The 23,156-nt window shown below is 45.6% G+C and overlaps 1 protein-coding gene across 2 annotated transcripts in view; it reads left to right on the forward strand.

Annotated features, from left to right (window-relative positions):
- The first annotated feature begins 177 nt into the window (after positions 1-177).
- MEFV (MEFV innate immunity regulator, pyrin) overlaps positions 178-23,156 on the forward strand; it is a 31,971-nt gene continuing 8,992 nt past the window's right edge. The window contains exons 1-3 of one of the 2 annotated variants that reach the window (XM_082713299.1): positions 178-306; positions 18,773-19,095; positions 21,588-22,421. In XM_082713299.1, coding sequence (XP_082569425.1) covers positions 269-306; positions 18,773-19,095; positions 21,588-22,421 — 1,195 coding nt within the window. In that variant the 5' untranslated portion in view covers positions 178-268. The remainder of the gene's footprint in view (positions 307-18,772; positions 19,096-21,587; positions 22,422-23,156) is intronic. The other variant, XM_082713298.1, reaches the window with a different exon arrangement.

Here is a 23,156-nt window from a genome sequence, read left to right on the forward strand (position 1 = left end):
ACGCCGGTCGCGTCACCGGCAGGACCCCCTCTACCCCCGGGTTAGGACCTGAACGCCCCGCTTTTACGCTCGTGGCGGTCTCACGCAAGACCTGGCGCTCGACTTCACGCCGGAAGTCCCAGGGCGCGCTAGGCGACCACGGCCAACGGCGCAGCCTCAGGACTAACTTCCGGGCCAGGATCCGCGAATTCTAGCGCGGGTTGAGTCAGTTCTAGCCACAGACTCACCGCCGACCAACCAGAAGGGAAGATTTGCCTGCAGGGGCGGGATGTTCGGCGGGCCAATTGGAGGCGAGATGCGGGGCAGGTAAGTTCAGGGGAAAACAAGCCTGAGGAGGGCGTGACCGCTGGCCTATCGGATCAGGATCCCCCCGGAAAGCCTGCTGCAACGAAAACCCCGAGCCACGCGAAATCCAGTGCGTTAGCGTCGCGGGGGTGGGGTGGGGTGGAATGAGGGGCGGCAATCTGAATTGTTAACAAGCTCTTCCCCGAGACACAAGTTTGAGAACCACTGTCCCGATTTAAGGGCAGTCCCCACCCGCTTTGGTTACTCGGGGCGGCAGGAGAGGCTCCCCTGGCCCCGACGGCCTCAGAAGCACGGAAGCCAGGGTCCTCTCGGTCACCAGTCGGTGCCCGGGGGAGGTGGGGGAAGCGTGCGGACGCGCCTGGGTCAGCGTCGCCGCGGGGCTTGCCGGGAGACGTAGTCTGTGGCCTCGCCCGCGCTCCGCGCCCCCCGCTGGTACCCCGCGGTGAGGAGCTGCGCGCCGTGGTCGTTCGTCCCGCAGGTTTCTGTCCCTGACCCGGTCAGGGCCTCGCTTTTGAAGGCTGGAGGTCCCCGAGGGCGCCTGGGATCCGGGACATGCCGCTTACGGTCCACCCCTGCTAGGGCAGGAGCGTCATCCAGCTCCCTGATAGGTCCTACGACGGTCTTGGGATGAAGGCTGTGTATTTCACTGCGAGGGGCGAACGGAAGGAAACCTGAAGCGTCGGCTCAGCATGTCCCTTCCCTCCATCGACATTCAAGATCGTGGGCTCAGGAAATTAGAGGCGTCGTAGCAGTGAATCGTGGCAACCAGTAACCTTTTATTGAGCGCCTGCCTAATGCAGCTGGGCGCTGACGGCACACAAAACTGGGACAGAGATGCTATTATCATCCCCGTGTAACTGGCGACAGCAGCGAGTGTCACTTAACCCCTGTTCAGGGTCACACAGCTAGTCCGTCTCTAAAGTTCAAGGCTGCCATAATAATAAAGGGTGGTGTGAGGACAGAGAGGTCGGCTTTACAGGACTGAGTGGAAAAAGTCCTGAGTATTTCGGTTTTTTCTTGTGCCGCTTGAGGGAGAGAGGTCCACAGCTGTTGTGGGAAATGTGGCCTCAGCAGCGGCAGAGCACACAGGCAGGTATAGGTCAATTTCATAAACTCCTGTTGAGACATGTGACCTCAGAGTCCTCTAGGGCCATTTTCCTGTTTTCGTCATGTTGCAGGAGACTACAGATTCTAACCTTATAACCACTTCACCGGCATTTACGACGTTATCTCAAACATGTTAATCTTGCTAATCCCCAAACTTCAGTTCTCTTACCTGAAGAGAGGATAAGACTATCCCCACCTTGTAACATTGGGTGAGGATTAAATGAGCTAATGTGTAGGACGCTTAGAATGGTACCTGGCACTTAGCATGAACTCAGCGTGATACTAGTTGTTACTAATGCGCCGTAAATTCCTCAAGTCTCACCCCATCTCACAGAAAAGCCAGTTGGATTTTTATTGCAGGATGTGGGACATGGAAATGTTTGCAAGACTGCACATATCTGCTGAGCCAGATATGGGGCTCAATCCCAGGGCGCCTGGGATCATGACCTGAGCCGAAGACAAATACCCAGGCACCCCTAAGTTAAGTTTATTAATGGGGACTTGAAGCTAGATGGACTTTCTGAGTTATTCAAATTCCTGTTAATATTCTTCCTCCGTTTCTTTAAGGCCTGTCTATACTGTCTATAGTGGGAGTATTACTGGGAGTAGGGTTACAGGCCAGTAGAACTACAGGGGCTCATTTGAGGCAGGAGTTCTTACTCTAGAGCCCATGAAATTCTAGAACAGTCCTGTCCAGTAGAACTTACTGTGATGGCAAAATGTAGTTCCTGTTCCTAAGCGCCACCGGGTGGCTACTGTACTGGCTTGTGCAGCTCTGGAGGGTCACAATAGTTGGATTTGGAGATCTTGTAAGTTTTGATAACTGTATGCAGACTTGCGTGTAGATGTATATTTTCTAGGAAGCAGATCAAGTTCGTCAAGTTCTCAAAACCACCAAAAAGATTGAAAACCACTCTTTTAGGTCTTTGGTGAAAAGTAAGTTCAGGGAAGTAAGTATGCCCTCTGGCAACCATTATTGATTCTGCTTTCTTATATTTTCTTGTCCTTAGCTGTTGGTGGCTCCCTGACTATTATAACAGAGAAAAACAAATTTCAGTCTAGATAAAGAATCCCTGTGAATCCTGGCCTTAGCTGCTATGGTCACTAGATTCTGTCTCTGGAGCTGCTTTCAGGACTTCCCCAACTCTCAGAGATTTCCTTGCACACAAGGGGTGCAGTTGTCTGCCTGTGGTCTTCAAACCAGTATTTGATGAAATACACAGTGTTAAGACTTTCTGGTCCGTGCTCTTTGGCAAGGGGGCGGATAAGCAGCTCCCATCAGCCTGCAATATTGCTTCCCTGCCTCTCGCCTCCAGGCTCCTGCCACCCCCTAAGCCTTTGCTCTCTGCCACTCCTCCCCGCTTTCGTTTCATCCCACTTTACTGTACTATAGATTCCCTGTGATCTATGGCTCAGAGCTTGGCTCTACATGTATGAAATTGCTCTTTGATCTTACTCTTACCTTTTGAAATCCAATTATAAACAAAATACTGACTTTACATGGCATTTCATTTGAAATGCATTTTATTTTAATCTGAAATATGTTGCCTTTCTCCGTGAAAATAAAACAAGGCATTTTGCTCCACTTCCTGTATATTGGTAAAATGTTCTAAAATTTAAGTTTTCCTTCAGATTAACATTAACCAATCTAACTTGCTAATACTGTTTTGGAATGTTAATATTTAAACATTTTCCTCATGTTTGTTCCTGATATTTAAACATAATTCTCATATTTAAACATTTCCCCATGTTTCCTCCTTGAATCATAAACCACCATTTACCAACCCACACTTTGTTGCAGAGCAGTAAATTTTGTCCGGGTTGAGAAGGGGCAGGAAGGAACACAGAGACTGCAAACTAGCTGCTCTCAGTTTAGGGCAGCACAGCAGGGACTGAGCCGGATACAGTTTTACCAGCTGTCTCTGGATTGCCGGAAACACTCTTGGATAGTTGTTTTCATTAACTTCAAGATAATCCACTTCTAGAGTTCAGCAAAAAGAAACATATAAAGACAGTATTTGCTGGTTACCACCAACCAAGTTCACATATCCATTTTTATTTGAAAATCTCTTAACTGAAAATAATCCGGTTTCACAGTTCCCAAAATACCACTTTTACACCTCTCACACACACTCTCTTCTTTTGGCATTTTAGTCCTGACTTAGATAATTCCCTTAATAAAATATTCAAAAGATAATATAAAAACTAATTTAGTGCATTGGTTTTTTTTTTTAAGATTTTATTTATTTGACAGAGAACACAAGTAGCAGAGAGGCAGGCAGAGAGAGAGAGAGAGAAGCAGGCTCTGCACTGAGCAGAGAGCCCGATGCGGGGCTCGATCCCAGGGTCCTGGGATCATGACCTGAGCCGAAGGCAGAGGCTTTAACCCGCTGAGCCACCCAGGTGCCCCAGTGCATTGGTTTTTAACATAGAATTAATTCACTCCTCGTCCACAGATTAGATGGAGGACAGTAGCCTTGAATTGAGCACAAAAGGCTTCCCCTCATTTTGGTTTTATTTTAACACTGAGATACTGCCTGACAGGAACTAGGTGAAATCATCCTAAGTGAGGAAATAGATGTAAAGAGGCCATCTGCCCCGGAAATCAACTTGAATCCAGGAATAGTCAGTGGTGACCCAAACTCTTTATGTTTCCTGTCTTTCTTGTGGCCAGGATATCCGGTACCAAAGTGTGACCTGAGCTTCCCAGCGGAGCACAGAGAAGAGCCGTGGGGAAAAGGACGGAATTTCCAAATGAAACAAGGGTTTGGCTTCAAGATAAGGTGAATGTTCACTGGATATAAGAAAGAAACAAAAAGTCAAAGCTTTGAGATTTACTTAGGGGTTTCTAGCATCCTGTTACTGGTTTGATACAGCTTTTCCTCCCCCTCACTTTGTTTCCCCTTTGAACAGGGAGACATTTTCAATTTTAATTTATTCTCTCGGGTTTTAAGATCAGGAGAGACCCAGAAATGTACCCACAGCTATTTGGTCAACTAATCTTTGACAAAGCAGAAAAGATTGTCCAATGGAAAAAACACAGTCTCTTCCACAAATTGTGCTGGGAAAACTGGACAGCAACAGGCAGAAGAATGAGAATGGATGTCTTGTAGCATACACAAAAATTCAAAATGGATGAAAGACCTAAATGTGAGACATGAAACCATGAAAATCCTAGAGGAGGGATGCCTGGTTGGCTCAGCCCATTAAGCATCTGCCTTCGGCTCAGGTCATGATCCCACCATCCTGGGTTCAAGTTCTGCATCAAGCTCTTTGCTCAGTGGGGAGCCTGCTTCTCCTTCTGGCTGCCGCTCCCCCTGCTTGTGTGCTTTCCTTCTCACACACAAATAAAATACTTAAAAACAAAATCCTAGAGGAGAACACAGGGAGAAACCTCTTCAACCTCGGCTGCAGCAACTTCTTGTTAGACATGTCACCAGAGGCAAGGGAACATACTCAAAAACGAACTATTGGGACAACCTCATCAAGATAAAAATCTCCCGTGCAGTAAAGGAAACAATCAGCAAAACTAAAAAGCTGCCTACAGAATTGGAAAAGATATCTGCAAATGACATATCTGATAAAGGGTTAGTATCCAAAATCTATAAAGACTTACCAAGCTCAACCCCCAGAAAACAAATAACCTAGTTAAGAAATGGGCAGAAAAATATGGACACTTTTCCGAAAAAGACATCAGATGGCTTACAGATACATGAAAAGATGCTCAACATCACTCAGCATCGGGGAAATACAAATTAAAACCACAATGAGATGCACCTCACACATGTGAGAATGGCTCAAATCAACAACACAAGAAACAAGGTGTGGACAAAGGGCAACTCTTCCTGCACTGTTGGTGGGAATGGAAACAGGTGCAGCCACTCTGGAGAAGAGTTTGGAGACTCCTCAGAAAGTTGAAAATGGAACCACCCTAGTCCAGCAACTGCACTAGTAAGTATTTGACCCAAAGGTACCAAAACACAAATTCGAAGAGGCACCTGCCCCCTGATGTTTACAGCAGCATTATCAGCAATAACTGAACTATGGAGTGAGCCCAAGTGTGCATCGACTGATGAACGGATAAAGATGTGATACAAACATAGGCGCATGTGCGTGTGCACGCGTGCCCACACACAGGAATATTACTCAGCCATCAAAAATAATGGAATCTTGCCATTTGCAATGACAGATGGAGCTACAGTGCTAAATGAAGTAAGTCAGAGAAAGACAAATACCATATGATCTCACTCATATGTGGAATTCAAGTAGGAAAACATGAGCATATGGGAAAGGGAAAGAAGGGGAGAGGGAAACAAGCCATAAGTGATTCCTAACGATAGAGAATAAACTTGAGGGTTGATGGAGGGAGGTGGGGGAGGGACAAATGGGTAATGGGACATTAAAGAGGGCACTTGTGATGAGCCCTGGGTGTTGTGTGTAAGTGATGAGTCACTCCATTCTACATAATCCAATATTGCACTGTATGTTAACTAAAATTTAAATAATAAACAGGAGAGAGAAGCTTCTTCAAAGCACAAAAAACCTGGGAACTCCAGATCCATTCACTGTTACCTTTGTGTAGAATGCTGTGGTTCTGTTTAAAAACAAAAATGAAAAAGAAATGAGAAAATTAACCTGGAAATCACAAGATTTAGCAGAACTAATAGAGCATCAGACCACTCTGTACAGATGGAACCCTGAGAAGTTCACCCTGGAGAGTCTCTCAACATTGGTCTCCCTGAGCATCAGGGACTCATTCAGGAAAGGAGCCTCACTAGGGCCCCCGCTGTGGGAAAAGCTTCCTTAATTCAGACCTTCATAGACACCAACATCTCCTGACAGAGGAGAGACCCTGTGAATGCAGTACACTTCATGGAGAGCAGTCTGACGGTGTGTTTAATAAATCTTAAAATGTTTTTTCTCTTTGATCAAGCAGTTCCACATCAGAGAGACTATTCTGAAGGGGAAAAAACAAAACAAAATAGGAACAAAGCCCTGAACTGTAGTCACAAGCACTGCAGCCGACTCTTGCTGCCACCACAATGCAAAATCACTTTCTTCTGGGCTCCCATGGTACTCTGTTTAGACCTTATTTTTAGCACTAAAAGTCTGCTTTAACTGGAAGGGTTAGTTACAATCATACTATGACCTGTGTCGTCTTCTGCCCTTTCAACATACGTACATCAACATCACACACACTGACTGTGGAGTTCTACAGGGTAGAGAACATGAATTATTCACCCCTCAAGTTCTGTATACATAATAAACATTAATGTTTGTAGCAGTGAATCAAGAAAGGTGTGAAATACTCTTGAAAATGAAGAATCTAGGCCATTGCGTGGATAGGCCTCGCTATACTTTTGAAAAGAGGAAAAAACAGTGTCCACCTCGTAAGTACTACAGAGATTAAGTAAAATATATTTAAGTGCAGTTTCCATGCAAATTAAACTTTCAATAAATAGCACTGTGTTTAATTTTGTTAAAAGATCTCTTTATTTGAAAGCAAGCAAGCACACAAGTGGGAGGGGCAGGAGACAGTTTCAAACAGACTCCATGCTGAGCCCAATGTGGGGCTCCATCTCATGACCATGAGATCACAACCCTGAGACCATGACCTGAGCTGAAACCAAGAGTCAGATGCTTAACCGACTGTGCCACTCAAGTGCCCCAGTGTATTTAATTTCTAATCTCTATTTAATGATAAAAGCACTTAAGGCTATGAGTTTTCCTCTAAGTGCAGCTCTGGTTACTCATCGTAGTTTTAATATACAATATTCTCATAGATCATTTCAAAATAGCTTGTCATTGCAGTTTTTATTTCCCCTTTTAGCCAAGAGTTGGTCAATTTGTGAAGAAAATTTTCCTCTAAGAGTTTTTTCCTGCATTGATTAGAAAATGAGGTTCATTCTACTCTTCTTGAAAAATTCATTTAGGTTTTCCTGTCGACTTAATCTGATAAAGCTTGTGAAGTATCCCCAAGGCCCTAGAAAACAAGGGTTCTATTTGTGGAACACAAATATTAACTCTTGGACCTCTCAAGTATTTTTGTTGCTTTGGAAGCACTCTTGGTGCTTGTGTAAAGGGGAAGCAAGGAAGAGGAGTTCAGGTTGCTTCCCCTTCTGCCTCCTTAAGGTTTTTTTTCTCTCTCTCTATTTTTTTTTTTTTTACTTCCTCTTCCCTTGTTTAGAGATTTTAAAAATAAAACAATTTTATGGACTTTATATTGCAATTCATTTTTTTAAAGATTTTATTTATTTATTTGACAGAGATCACAAGTAGGCGGAGAGGCAGGCAAAGAGAGAGAGGAGGAAGCAGGCTCCCTGCTGAGCAGAGAGCCTGATGCAGGGCTTGATCCCAGGACCCTGGGATCATGACCGGAGCTGAAGGCAGAGGCTTTAACCCGCTGAGCCACCCAGATGCCCCAATACTGCAATTCTTAATAGCTCTAGCTATTGAACTAGTAGTAAGAATGGAAGGCAAAAGGGTCTTGGAGAGGCTTCATCCCTTTCTCCATCTCTGACAGTCTTCCCAAAGATGCCACAGCTGTTTGTCTTCTTGAAAGGAGAAAAAAACCACACGGACCATTGTTAAGAAATTTTCAGTTGTGACCTTTCAGAATTTGCAAGGATTCTTTCACTGTGTTGTCTAGACTAAAATCAAGGAAATCAGGGAACAGACTGGTGACTGGGCCTCCAAGGGGCTCATGACATGGTGGGGGCACAGTAGAGGCAAGGGTGAGACACAGCACCCCTAGCCCTCCTGCACATGCAGTCATCTTCACATTCTTGAAGAAATGTACAAAGGGCACTCCAGGAAACTATGATCTTTAATTCTGAAATGAGTACTAGTCCTGAAATCCTCTCTCATTTCTAGCTTAGTGATCTGGGCAGAATAAGTCTGACCTCTGCTATCATGGTCCATTAGGGCTACTGTAATTATTACAGCTTAGGTAGATTATAAACAACAGAAATCTCTCCCTTCTTAAAAGGTTCTATTTTGGGCGCCTGGATGGCTCAGTGGGTTAAGCCTCTCTACCTTCAGCTCAGGTCATGATCTCAGGTTCCTGGGATCAAGCCCCGAATCGGGCTCTCTGCCCAGCAGGGAGCCTGCTTTCCCCTCCTCCTCTGCCTGCCTCTCTGCCTATTCATGATCTTTCTCTCTCTCTTTCTGTCAAATAAATAAAACCTTAAAAAAAAAGGTTTTAAGTAATCTCTATGCCCATTGTGGGGCTCAAGCTCACAACCCTGAGATCAAGAGTCACATGCTCCATCAACCGAGCCAGTCAGGCACCCCAGAAATTATTTCTCATCCTCTGGAGACTATGAGAAATCAGGGTGCCAGTATGGTCAGGTGGGTGCCCTCTTCTCGGTTTCAGATTGCCAACCTTTGTGTCCTCACGTGGTGGAAGGGACTTGGGAGCTCTGTAGGTATATAAGAGCATCACTCCCATTAATGGGGCACAAACATGCAGACCATAGCACCTGGGTACAATGTATGTATGTATGTATGTGGTTCGGGCAGCAAGATTTTCTAAAGCTCCGCAAATGATTCTTTTTTTAAAAGATTTTTAAATTTATTCATCAGAGAGAGGGGGAGAAAGAAAGTATGCACAAGCAGGGGGAGCAGCAGAGGGAGAGGGAGAAGCAGGCTCCCCGCTGAGCAGGGATCCTGATGTGGGGTCAATCACAGGACCCTGAGATCATCACCTGAGCTGAAGGCAGTCGCTTAACCAACTGAACCACCCAGGCGCCACCTCCCCAGATGATTCTAATATGAAACTGAAGACAAGAACCACTGAGCTAAACATTAATTTGCAGAATGGCCTAAGAAACTTGGAAGGAAGCAACAGGCCTCCAGGATCTCCAAAGAGACTACATTTGCAATGACTGCTAAGAGAAATGAAAGAGGTGGGTGTGCTCTGCTCGAATGAAGGTCACTATAAATCAAAGGTCAGGTTGCATTTCCTGTGATGTCTTTATTTTTAACATTAGATTAAGTGTGGTAGGTTAAAAACAGCCACACATTCTTATTACTTGAGAGGGGGTTCCTAGACCAACCTTAGTGACATGCTTAGACAACAGAATGAATTGGAAGTGACTTTCTGGGACTACCTAAGAAGTCTTAAAGCTACTGCCAGAGGCTTCCTGGAGAGCTATCTCTGGGAACACCAGCCGCCATTTAAGAAGGCTAATTATTTTGAGATTGCCGTGCTGCGAGGAAGCCCAAGCTATGCCCATAGAAAGAAATGGATGTGCAGCAAACTCTCTCTGTTCCAGCCAGCCCCGCCCAGGCACACCACACACAAGGGAGGAAGTCACGTGGATATTCCAGTCCCAGCAGAATAAGGGGGAGAAGAAACAAGCAGTCACCCGCAGAGAGCCAGCACTGAGGCCCCAGACCCATAACCCCAGTCAGTCACAGCCGTTCTAGCAATCTCCAGACACAGGAGCCACCCCAGGTGGAGCTCTAGTCACGCAGCAGACATAAGTTGTCCCTCCTGCATCCTGCTCAAAATCCTGACCACAAAATCATGAGAACAAAAACGTTTTTATACCACTAGCTTCTGAGGTGTTTTTATGTAACAACAGTTATGCATGAATAGTCACTGTACAAGAGTCAAAGAATCAAGATGTATACAAAGAAAATGAGGAAACTTTTCATCACCTCCTTATTTCACTTCTTATTTTTATAGGTAACAGTTGGCTGTACATTCTGTCAGTCTCCTTCTGCTGTGTTCACATATATGTATTTATTATGTGCACATGTTTTCCCAATTTGCCTTTTAATAACAGTGTGCCTGGCTCAACATGAACAGGGCTTTCTTACTCTGATCAGATGCACAGTATGCTAGTGTATGGTGCACCGCCATTGTACTTACTACCTCCTCTACTGATGGACATTTTAGGTTGTTTCCAATTCTTGGTTTAATAAGCAATTCCGCAATGGACATCTTGTAATGCAACTTTGTATTTACTCAATAATTTTTTTTAGGGTTTTGGCATGATAAAATATACATAACATAAAATTTACCATTTTAACAATTGTTATGTGTACAATTCAGTGGCATTAAGTGCATTCACTTTGTTGTACAACTGTCACTACCACCCATCCCCAGAACTTTTTTCGTCAGCCCAGACTGAAATTCTAATCATTAAATAACTCTCCAGGGACGCCTGGGTGGCTCAGTTGGTTAAGCAGCTGCCTTCGGCTCAGGTCATGATCCCAGCGTCCTGGGATCGAGTCCCATATCGGGCTCCTTGCTCCGCAGGGAGCCTGCTTCTCCCTCTGACTCTGCCTTCCACTCTGTCTGCCTGTGCTCGCTCTCACTCTCTCTCTCTCTCACAAATAAATAAATAAAATCTTTAAAAAAAAAATAACTCTCCATTACCCTCCATTCTCAGCCTGTTAAACAAGATTCTACTTTCTGTCCCTGGATTTGACTATTCCAGGTACCTCATATAGGTACAATCAAGGCTGAAAAAGTGAAAAAGCGGACAGGTCCATCGCTCAGCCAGTGTCACACAACTGGTTAACTGTAGGCACCGTATTCTCGCTGAGAATACACACACAAAGTGCCCAGTATATGTTAGCTTCAAGCATAAGTATCACCCATTGCAGTTCCAAGGCTATGATTTTTGGTCTTTTGATCCCCACCACAACTACATCAACCTTGGAAAATGTTTTCTGTGGTCTTTGATGTCTGATTTTAGCTTTGACTTGTACAGTTGTTTTCTATCTACTTCCTGCAGCATGAACTGTTTCCAAATGCTGGCTTTTGCAGATTGTCCTTGTGGATGAGGAATGGGAGAGGGGTACCCACTGTGCTTCCACAGGCAGCCCTAGAGACCACGTGGGAGGGCCCTCTACAGGATGCAAGGAAAGTGACCCCTGAATTGGGCAGGGATGCAGGGCTAGGTACTGCCCTGTGTGAAGGCTCTTGTGCAAATACTCAGGTCTTCCTGGGCAAATGGCCTTTTAGTCATTTCAGCTTATCTCAATCACAGTTTTTAAATTATAGCTTCTGCTCTGTAACTTCAAGGAAGTTAGGACACTGGACCTTATGCTTTCCCTTGTCTGTGTCTGCATTAATCTGATGCCTGCTGTGTGTGTGCGTGTATGTATGTGAATTTAACTCTAAAGGCAGGTCTGTGCTGTTTCTCCAGTATTGGCAAACCTCACACATTGTTTGAAAATCTCATACATGTGTTTCTTTAATGGCACAGTCTGCTTTTTAAAAACCATTCTCCTAATCCTCTACATTGCAGTGAAAAAATATTCCAGTATATGAGGTTTAAGTTTTTGTTATAAAAAATAACGAGCATGGGTGCCTGGCTGGCTCAGTTGGTAGAGCATGTGACTCTCAACCTCAGGGTGATGAGTTTGAGCCCCATGTTGGTCATGGAGCCTACATACTTACATAAACAAATAAACAAAGAAATTAATGAGCAACACATGAAAGTCTTCCTCTAACATTAGCTTGCGATATTTTGTTTTGCCTTATTATTTTACACTTAGAATATATTCAGGGACAATGTTTCATATGTCATAAAATGTTTAAATTGCTCACTGAAGAACACAAAAACATATAAAGGACACAGAGTGAAAAGCACAACCTCTATCCCTAATTCTACTCTCTACAGGTTGCCATGTTATTTTTTGTCCCCCCCTTCAGATATTTAAGTTTTTAAAAAATATTTTTCCTGATATTTACAAACATGGGATTATACTGTCATGTTATACTGTAAACATGCTTTTTTCTCCTTACATATTGACTACCTCCTCACATAAGCATACAAACACCCACTGCACATTTTCAATGGATGCCGTACAGTTCATAGAACAGTTTTACCAAAATTTCCTCAGCCAGTCACCTGGTTAGTCATTTAAGCCGTTTACAGTTTCTAACTAATTGGCTAGAGTGGCAGGCAAGGGATCCTTTCACAAGAGTGACAAGGATTTGGGTAAGAAGGTGCCCCTCCCACTACCATGGAGGTAAATATAGTCTGGTTATGCTTACCAGAGACTAGAAAGTAGTCTTGATAGGAAGGACTTAAACAGAATGTTGGGACTAGAAATACAGATAGACCATCTGGCTGGGTGTTCCTGCCCAACTCCGCCCTCTGGATCAAAGGAAATCTTCCTTTAAGGTGAAACATGTGAAACAATTAAAAAGTACCGGCGGCTTTAACTGATGGGAGGGTCCAGGCCTAGAACTCCGTGCCCCATTCCACCAGGCGGACTTCAGAAGTCATAAATCCCCTGAAATGACACACGAAACTGCGGGTCCATATGCTTTTTTTCTGAACAAAACCATTTTCTCCACTGCCCACAACATTTCCCTGGATTTTTCAAAAATCAATCGCGATAGAGAGAAATTTAAGAATCGGTACCCTAGGGTTCCTGGTGGTTGAAAACCGACAAGACGACAGTGCTGGCGTTGGGCTGAACGGATTCCTTTCACTGCTCTCGCCGCAAGAGGAGACCACCTCACCCCTGCACCCCCGCAAGCCAGGAGACACGCGCTCTGGGGCAGGGGTGCCGCCTGACCTGCCTGTCTTCGCCCCCGCACAACAGGTGCACAGCAGACACACGACTGAACGAGGTCTAGCGGCTCTTAAAGGGTGAAGGGTTGTGGGCCCCCGCGCCCTGTCAACCCCAGGCAGCTGGTGGCCGCATCGACTGCACTTCTCGGCGTAGTGCCCAGGATACCAGAGGCGACCATCACTCCTCCTCCGCGCCGTGCGCTGGCCGCTCTGTGGAGACACAACCATAGGACGCTGGGGTTTCCGACCGGGATCACAGCGCCCCGCTCGGGTGCGCCCGCTGGGAGACACAGGACCGGCTGAGCCCGCCCACTCACCCTCCGATTGGCTCAGCTCACTCCCCGGCCCCCCTGGGAGATGTAGTTTAGGGCGTCGCGCTCGGACGGACCATGCGGCGTCCGGGGAGACCGCCTCCTGGCGCGTGGTGCCTCCTGGGGCTCTCCCTATTTCCCGCAGAGCCCGCGGGGCCCCGGAGTCAGCGTGCCAGCTGATCTCGCCCCCAGTGCCTGCCAGCCTACCTGTCGGGGCTCGGCGCTGACACTTCCCTTTTATCTTCAGGCTACGCTTGCCGCAGACAAACCCCGTTCAGCTTCCCCTACGAGGTTGGAGTCGCTTCCCCTACAAGGGACTGCCCCAGGGGAGTTGCCGCCGGGCGTGAGACCCGCGGAGGGGGGTCTTCCTGCCCCCACGCGCGGAAGGAAGCGCGGAAGCAGGGAACCGCGCGCTGTGGGCGGAGGGGACTCAGAGGTCACGGCTGTGCGGAGCCGGGGATCACCTGTCCCGCCCTCGGACGTCGCCGACGGCTAAGCCGGGCGCTGCGCGGGGCGCTGGAGCATCAAAAGACCTAGCTGACGCTGACCCACGGAGCCAGGCTCTTTTGCATACATTACCTCATTGAAATTCCCAAACCGCCCATTTAACTGGAAACAAACTCAGATATCGAGTAACTGGCCCAGGCCACACGCCCTAAATCTTGGGAGTCCCGTTTCTCCCCCCACTGCTATTAGGCATGACCCAAGCACCCAGGGCAGCTCTGGGACTGGTGAAAACGACGGGGAGGTGGGAGTGGGAGACGATTACGTAAACCGAACCTCAAAGGGTGCAAGGCAAGGGAGAGCACTTGCCTTTCCAGGCACCTGGGTTCTTCTTCGCTAACCTGTAAGCCTTTGGCGGTCAGGGACTATCCTCACAGACAGCCTCCCAAAAGGGTCCCTAGAAATATTGGTAAAACAATCTTTTTTTTCAGTGCTTTAAATTACAAAACGTTTAAGTACAATAAAAAATTAGAGTAAAATGAATACTCACTTATCCTCCATCTAGATTTAACAATCTGAATCAATAATGTGTATAGCACTTTAGAGGACATAAAGCTTCTTGCTTGGCGTTACCATACTGCAAATGAAACTCTCACTGGCAAACCAATCCAGGAACTATTCTGGCCCAACTACTGTACAACCTCCACAGGTCAAGGCCACCTAAGAAGCTGCCTTTCTCTCCGTTTCCATCCTGCTCAGGAGGTTGGAGGCTGCACCAGAACTTGGTTCGCACTCAGGAAGCAGAGTTACAAGTATGTTTCTCAGTGGAAAGTTCATTGCCTGGAACTTCATGTTGAGATTGAGACATTAGCCTCTCAAAGTCTCACATTTCTCCCTTAAAATTCAATATACTGAAGAGTGAGGAAGAGTTTGGGTCACAGTGGGATCTGTTATTTCCAGCTCCGGATTAACACAGGAACTCTTTCATGATCTTGCCTAAGACTCTCTCAATAACTGATATATACTATATTTAAATACCACACACCTTTTATCATGATGGTTGTGGGGACAGGACTGATATCCCCTGCGAGGCTAAGCTAATTATAAAATACTTCTTAAAACTCTTTTCTTTTCTTTTACAAAAGTAATACATATTGACTTAAAACATCTCAAAGTGATGCAAAAATGAATGTGTTAGAAAGTGAAACTCTCGTGGAGTAAGAAAGATGAAACCCAGATGTCTGGGCTATGTGTTACTTAGGATAAGAGCAGAGGTTGAGGTCCCTCTGCTTGCACCATGCGATGGATGTCATGTTGTTCCCAAATAAGGGCGCACGTACAGTCACGGAGGCACAAGACAGATTTCATAGACACTCCACTACAACTGTTCAGACATTTAAAAGGCATCCCGAGAGCTATAATTGTCTTTTCACATTTCTTCATTTAAAAAAAAAATACTGGAACCTCAAAAACTGGAACCTCTTTCAGCTCCTCTTGACCTAGAAATGCCACTATCTTACACGTTCATGCCTCGTAGCGACTAGGTGGCTCAGTCGAGCGACTGACTCTTGGTTTCAGCTAAGGTCATCATCTCAGGGTTCTGAGATCAAGCCCAGTGTGGGGCTCTGAGCTCAGTGGGGAGTCTGTTTGAGATTCTCTCCGCTCATTCTGCCCCTCTTCTCCCCAAACTCTGCTTACATGCTCTTAAAAAAAAAAAAAAAAAGCAAGTCCATGCCTCAGAATTTCTCCCTGTTGTGAAAGGTTATCACTGCAATTGCAAAATATCCTGCTTTGGACTGGAAAGCCCCAGTTCCTGCCCAATTCTGCTCTTGGTGTGTTAGTCTCCGCTTAAAGGAGTTTCCTGGCCAGTCAGGACAGGGTCAGGGACCCCAGGCACACAAAGGACCCTGTGGTTGTTGCACAACTTCAGTTCTGTCTTGGGAGTGGGAGGCTCCCTGTGAGGTGACTGTGTTACTGCCTTCTGAAATCTTGCACAGGTCTTGATCCCAGAGACGCTCAGTCAACACGCTTCTGACCCAACCTGAGAATGCCACATCCAACATCTGTACCATAAATATGCATGCATTTGGGGCCATCCATTTTTTAGGGAGTATGCTGGATTTGGGGTTCTCAGCAGGATCCAGAAAACTGGATGCTGTCAGCAATTAAACCAAAAAGACTGAGTCCTCTGCAAAATATGAAGAATGTGGACAAAGTGGACAGTAAGATACATTCAACCAAGCAGAACACATCAAAGCCTTGGTCCAGCTGGTCACACACAGGCGGGTCAAACACAGTGCGGTCTGTTCTGCCAGGCATCATCTGAATGTTGTAAATGATCTATGAGAGTGGTCAGAAGAGCCCACTGTTGAGTTTCACTGGACAGCTGGAAAAGCGACATCTGTGGTTAGTGAGGAATGGTAAAATAATATTATTATCATGCACGCAGACAATACTGCAAAGCAGTTAAAAGAGGGAGTTTGAATCCTGGCTCAGTCACTGAGCAAGTCACTAAACCACTAATCCCGGCCCTGAGACCGATGATGAATCATGAATCCTGCCCTGCAGGTGTGCTGTGGAGATTTTAGAAGATACTGGACATAAAGCAAGGCGTGCCTGGCACAGACTAACCACCATTGTGTTACCGACAAAACATCTGTAAGCCAAAAATTTCATGAGAAGTTCAGAAAGCTTAAACCAGGACATGCAAATGATACCAGCTAAGTGACAAAAACATCACCATTTTGCAAGGACCGCTGGAGCAACTGATTGAGGAAAGGATCGTCCACGAATGCTCAAATCATGGGGTGAAAGACTGTAGGAGAACCAGACATTTCCACATTCTCAGGTTACTTATGAATTACAAAGAAAAAATGTCCCTTTACAATGAAGACATCTTGGGCTCCTGGGTGGTTCAATGGATTAAGCCTCTGCCTTAGGCTCAGGTCATGATCTCAGGGTCCTGGGATGGAGCCCCGCATAGGGCTCTCTGCTTGGCAGGGAGCCTGCTTCCTCCTCTCTCTCTCTGACTGCTTCTCTGCCTACTTGTGATTTCTCTGTCAAATAAATAAATAAAATCCTTAAAAAAAAAAAAAAAAAGCAACAACAATGGAGACATCTTGAGCAGCTGAATGTACCTTCAATCTGATAAAGAGGAAATGATGCACAGATCTAAATTAAGGGACATTCTGCTTGGAAAAGACTTTGCAAAAACACTGACCAAATTTAAAAAGGCAGGGAAGTATAAAGTGTTCTAGCAGAAACAGACTATAGAGATGTGACAACCAAAAGCAGTGCAGGATCTCTGATTGGACCCTGGGTTGGGGAACAAAAAAACCTGTCAAGGACATTATAAGGGCAATTGGAGAAATTTGATTATGGGCTCCTTATAGTATTAAAATAATGTTAATTTTCCTGAGTATGATAATTGTATTCTATTTTTTTTTTAAGATTTTTATTTACTTGACAGAGAGAGACACAGAGAGAGAGGAACACAAGCAGGGGAAGTAGGAGAAAAAGAAGCAGGCTCCCCGCTGAGCAGGGAGCCTGATTCCGGGCTTAATCCCAGGACCCTGGGATCATGACCTGAGCCAAAGGCAGACGCTTCACAACTGAGCCACCCAGGTGCCCCTGTATTCTGATTATTTAAAATAATATCCTTGGTGGCTTAGTGGGTTGAGCCTCTGCCTTCGGCTCAGGTCATGATCTCAGGGTCCTGGGATGGAGACCCGCATCACACTCTCTGCTCCTGCTTTCCCTCTCTCTGCCTGCCTCTCTGCCTACTTGTGATCTCTGTCTGTCAAATAAATAAATAAAATCTTTAAAATAATATCCTTGTATCCTTGTTCATTGTACTTAGGGTACGTAGGGCATTTGGACTGATAGCTGATAATGTTTTCAATTCATTACCAAATGGTTCAGAGCGGGAAAAAAAGGAAAAATGAAGTGCTTGCATGTGTGTGTCTAAGAGAGAGAATCAATAAATACTGCAAAGTGTAAACAGCTGGTGAATCTAGGTAACTTTTCTAGGTTTAAAATTTTTCAAAACAAACAGTTGGGGATAAACTCAGGGTATGCAGAAAGACAGAAGCAGTTAACTGGAGGTCTGCTCTCGGCACATATGACTTCTACTAACCTCGGAGTGACTTCTGGAGCCCCACGCTGGGACATGAGCTCCAAAGGACACCTATGTTTTTTTCACCCTTGTTTTTCCACATCCTGGCACAGTGTCCAAAATATTTGTTCAGGGGCACCTGGCTGGCTCGGTCAGTAGAGCAGGTGACCCTTGTTCTCGGGGCTCTCATTCAAGCCTCACATTGGGCACAGAGCTTACTTAAAAACAACAACAAAACTTGTTCCATAAGAGAGTATGGACACCCCCCTCCCTTATGGATATGCCCTCGGGAAGCCAAGGAAGAGCAGAAAACAAATAAATCAGGATGACTGTCCCATGCATGCTGTTCTGAGGCTTCGTGATGCTGAAAGTACCAGACAACCGGAACTACATCAACAGGGGTGACACCAGGGCTTGTGTCCTGGCAGTGTCCTTCTGGCTTCACCTCCTTCTGGGTAGGGAAAGACAAAACTTGCAGGGCTGCATTTCCCTGCTCCTCCCACCATTTGCTTTGGAGGGCCAGTAAAATCCCGAGTCTGGAGGAGAACTGGCCAGACTGACGCTCATCATGGTCCTCAGCAGCGTGGGACCAGTGGCTTTGTTCCTGCTTCCCCTCCCCCACATCACAGGAGAAGATGCGTCTGACTGCCTGCCCAGGATCAAGACTCTGGAATCCAGCCCCAGTCCCTCCTTCACATACTTACCTGTGGCTCTGCAGGGCAGAATGCAAAGGTGATAGCTGGGGCGCTGGAGGACCATGTGGCTGACCTTGAGCCCTCCCAGCTGTAAAAGCCTCCAAATCTGTGAGAAAGAGAACGCAAGTGTCATCACTGGGAACAAACAAATGATGACACTCATAGCTCAGTTCCTCCACTGTGCAGAGCATTTCCTGTGCCTTTTCCGCTATTTCACAAGTGGCTTCTTTTTACCCATCCTCTGGGTTCCAGGGCAGAGATTGTTTCAGACAGCTGGCTCTGGCCTCTCCTGGTCAACAGCATGATCAAGACACCCAGTGACCATCTACTGGACTCCTTGGAGGAGCTGGAAGACAATGACTTTGAGAAGTTCAAGTTTAAGCTGAGCATCAGCCTGGAGAAGGATCACTCCCGGATTCCCTGGGGCCAACTCCAGAATGCCAAACCTGTGAAGCTGGCCACTCTGATGATCACCCACTATGGGGAAGAGAATGCTGCGAGGCTGACCCTGCAAGTCCTGAGGGCCATGAACCAGAACCTCCTGGCAGAGAAGCTTAACAGGGTGATTGGCCCAGGTAAGCAGGCCCCATGCCCCATTCCTCTCCCCGTGTGTCTGCTGGCTATTTATGGGGTAGAAGGTGCAAGAGGGAACTGTGTTTAGGCCAATGTGCTGTGACTTGGGATTAGGAGTCCCAGGTCTACCATGACCCCAGGGACTCTGGTTGAGCAAGTTCTTTGTGCTGCTTAGGTCTTTGGAGCTGGTTTATTATAGCTAAGGCTTCTGATGGCTTTAAAAAAGGGCAAGGAAGGGAGGGTGGGGAGTGTTGGGAGTGGGAGGCTGAGATTCTCACTGCAGGGTGGAATCAGGAGAGGCGGGAGTTAGATGCCTGGTCTTAAAGGGGCCCTAACTTCATTGTGACTAACCCCTATGTACAGACCAGTATCTTCAGGAGAGAAAAAAAAGGGGGGGGGCTTGCTAACTGACCATATCAGCAGGGTCAACAGGTAATGTTCACATTGAAATCCACTTATTTTCAGTTTTGAGCTCTTCTTTGACACATTTCACAAAGGTATTCTAAAATTCCCAATTCTTTTCCTTTCTTTCATCTTTTCTCTTTCCTTGTTTTTCTTCCTTCTTCTCCTCCTTGTTCTTCTATTCCTATTTTGCTGTAACTTTCTGATTTTATCACACTCTGATCAACGAGTATGGCCTACTGGAGTTTTGCTTTCAAAGAATTTTTATTATTTGAGATGTGGGGGCAAATATGTAATGGGCTTAAAAAGTATTGGTTAGTGTTTGAGTATTTCTTCTACTTCTAGACTTTGAGGACACGTTAGAAATGCTTTCCACGTATTTTTCTGGAGTAGAATGTTTAAATAACATAAAAGTTCTCCACTCTTTGAAAGACTGATAGGAAAAAAAAATGAAAGACTGATAGGACGAAACCATGATCTCAGTCCAGTGTGATCTGATGAGTAGAATTTCATGTTATAAAACCTGGTTATTAGGACGCCTGGGTGGCTCAGTGCATTAAAGCCTCTGCCTTCAGCTCAGGTCATGATCCCAGGGTCCTGGGATTGAGCCCCACATCAGGCTCTGCTCAGCAGGGAGCCTGCTTCCTCCTCTCTCTCTGCCTACTTGTGATATCTCTCTCTGTGTCAAATAAATAAATAAAATCTTTTAAATAAATAAATAAACAATCTGGGTTATTAGCATCTTCAGGGCTTTCCCATTTGTTCTTGAGCCAGTTTGAGGAACTTACATTTTCCCAGGAAGCCAAGTGTTTGCAACAGCAAAGCATTTTAAACAGCTCTGAAGCAATTTTAGTAAGAGCCTCTTCTACCAAAAATTAAAGGGCTGATTACAGGATATCTTCTTTTATTCGTTAGAGTAGTGGTTTTCAAGTTCTATCCAAGGAAGATAATTCAGGGATTCTTTAGAATGTTAACAAATACTTAATCCAAATTTTATTAACTTTTCTAATTTATAAAACCAACAAATGCATATTAAAATGTGTCATTAATAAAATTTTGAAATTCTAGAGGCCACCAGGGTAATAGTTTGTGCTGTCCTTGAACTCCTTTTTATGTAGTCCTTGGAATTAAGCCTTTCCTATCATTTCTGTTTAATGAAACCATATCCTGAAACTTCAAAGCAAGCTGTTTTTTTTTTTTAAATTTTATTTATTTGACAGAGAGGCAGGCAGAGAGATGGAGAAGCAGGCTCTCCGCTCAGCAGAGAGCCCGATGCAGGGCTCAATCCCAGGACCCCAGGATCATGACCCAAACCGAAGGCAGAAGCTGAACCCACTGAGCCACCCAGGTGCCCCGAAAGCAAGCTGTTTTAAAAACAACAACAACAACAACACAGGGGCACCTGGTTGGTTCAGTCGGTTGAGGAACTGCCTTCAGCTCAGGTCGTGACCCAGGAGTCCCGGGACTGAGTCCCATATCAGGTTCCCTGCTTAGCGGGGAGTCTGCTTCACCTTATGACCCTCCCCCTTCTCATGCTCTCTCTCTCACTCTCTCTCTCTCAAACAAATAAAATCTTTTTAAAAAACCACCATTTCCACTTACTTACCTGTCTGTTAAGATTTTTTTCATGTTGTGAAACCATAGAATAAAACAGAAGTCAATTAGTTTCTGAAGTTTTAACTGTCCTTCAAAATCTGTTTTCAAATTTTTATGCCAAATACCTTAATTCTTCTTATTGATGGGTTTTATAAGAGAGTTTTACACACCTATAATCACACACACATTAATACCAGTAAACCAGGGGGGATATTTATTTTACAAATAAAGAATTTTGTGTAAGACTTATATTGGAAACAAGCTCTCCTGCCAAAGAAGTTTGAAAAGCACTATTTGAGAAATATATAGCAAATAATTAGCATTTTATTATTTTTATCTTTTTTTTAGCATTTTATTATTTAATGGTAATTGTTGTTGCCTAGAACATTCTGAACTTGTCATTTCTGAAAGGATTTTTCCTTCTCTCCCTTCTCTCTCAACCCCTAGCCCTGAGCACTGCACAATTTCATGCCTTGTCATCCTGTTCTCTTTGCAGAGCTTCTGATACAAGCAAGTGGCACTGATGGTTCAGCAATGTCTTGTTCCTCTGGGGAGAATAAGCCCAAAGGTCTGAAGATACCAGATGGCCTGAAAGGTGACAGGCAGCGGCAAAATGGTGATGGGGCCCCTGGCCTGCCATCCAGCCAGCAGGAGGCCGGAAGGGGGCCCCAGAAGAAGCCTCCGGGAAAACAGAGAGATCAGAAGAGTTCTGAGGGCCTGGATATGCTGCGCAAGTCAAGGCCCAGGAGCATGACTCTGGGTGCCAGGAGAAGCCCACTCCCTAGCAAACCACAGGGGGAGAAGGGGAGTCCTAGTGCCAGGCTACCCAGGAATGCCAACTCTTTAGGACGGCTCCAAGAACTTGACTCTGGGCCGCATACTGGGTCCCTAGGAAGAATAAAACCCAAGATCTCTGAAGGACATTTACCTTCAGGGCAGAAGCGACCCAGAAGTCTTGAACTTAACATCTTTCTGGGAGAGAGAGAAACTCCCAAACCAGAAACTCTTCTCTCTCAAGATAAAATGAGAAGTGATCATCCAGACTCAGCAGCCGCCCCCAGTGAAGTGGCCACTCTGGATGTAGGTGCTACCGTGGCTCCAGAGAAAGGCTCCAGGAATCCAGAACATTCCATGATTTCGAAGGGGGGAGTATTCAGGAATACACTTTCCAGTGCATCACTGTCTGGAGACCAGATGACCTGGGAGCATCCAGAATCCACAGGACCCTCAAAGAAAAATGGAATTGAGGGTCAAGAACCCCCTGAGGCCCTGAGGGAGATGGTAGGCAGTGAACTCCATTACTCTTCAGGTCTGGAAATCCCTTCTTCAGGTAAGAAAGGACCCCAGAACTCAGAAGATCTGACATCCTTAGGAAGGGTGACCTGTGCAGGTGTTCCCCCACAAACCTTTTATCCCCACTGTATTTATGTCACAAGATCCCTGAGTGCCCCCCTGGGATCCCCAACCCATAGAGAATCTGAGGTAGGCTGTGAATCCTGAAAAATAAATGCACGTATGCACATCATCATAAAATGCTGCATCAAAGTTCAAGTTCTTAGACATTTTGAAATCCTTTAGAATGCCAAGTCAGTCATGGACCCCAGCTTGAGCCTCTGGGAAAGACTAGGTAAAAATACCCGCTTCTCACAATGACCCCATGGCTGTATGTCATGAGGCTAAGAGTCTGCCATTCACCTCTCTGGGCAGGGAGGTGAGCTATTGGCTAAAATCCTAAATCTCTTTTACTAAGGAGGCAGAAATTGGGATTATGTTGGGTTGTGGGTAATAGAAATGTCAAAATAGCACTAATTGAAACAAGACAGAAGTTTCTTTCTTCTTTACATAAATAACGTGATGGCTCAGAACAGATAAGGTACCAAGGAACCAAGGCTCCTGCTGTTTTTCTGCTCCACCAAGTTTGCTTTCAAACTCATGGTCTCAGAGGGTGGCGTCCTCATTTTAAGCACCAGGATGGAAGGACAAAGGAGAAGAGTATAAGCTTAGGGAAAGTTTCCAGAAGTTTCTAGAAGCTGCTCGTGATGCCTTCATTTATATCCCTTTGGCC

This window comes from Mustela nivalis (assembly GCF_964662115.1).
Source record: "Mustela nivalis genome assembly, chromosome: 19".
NCBI lineage: Eukaryota > Metazoa > Chordata > Mammalia > Carnivora > Mustelidae > Mustela > Mustela nivalis.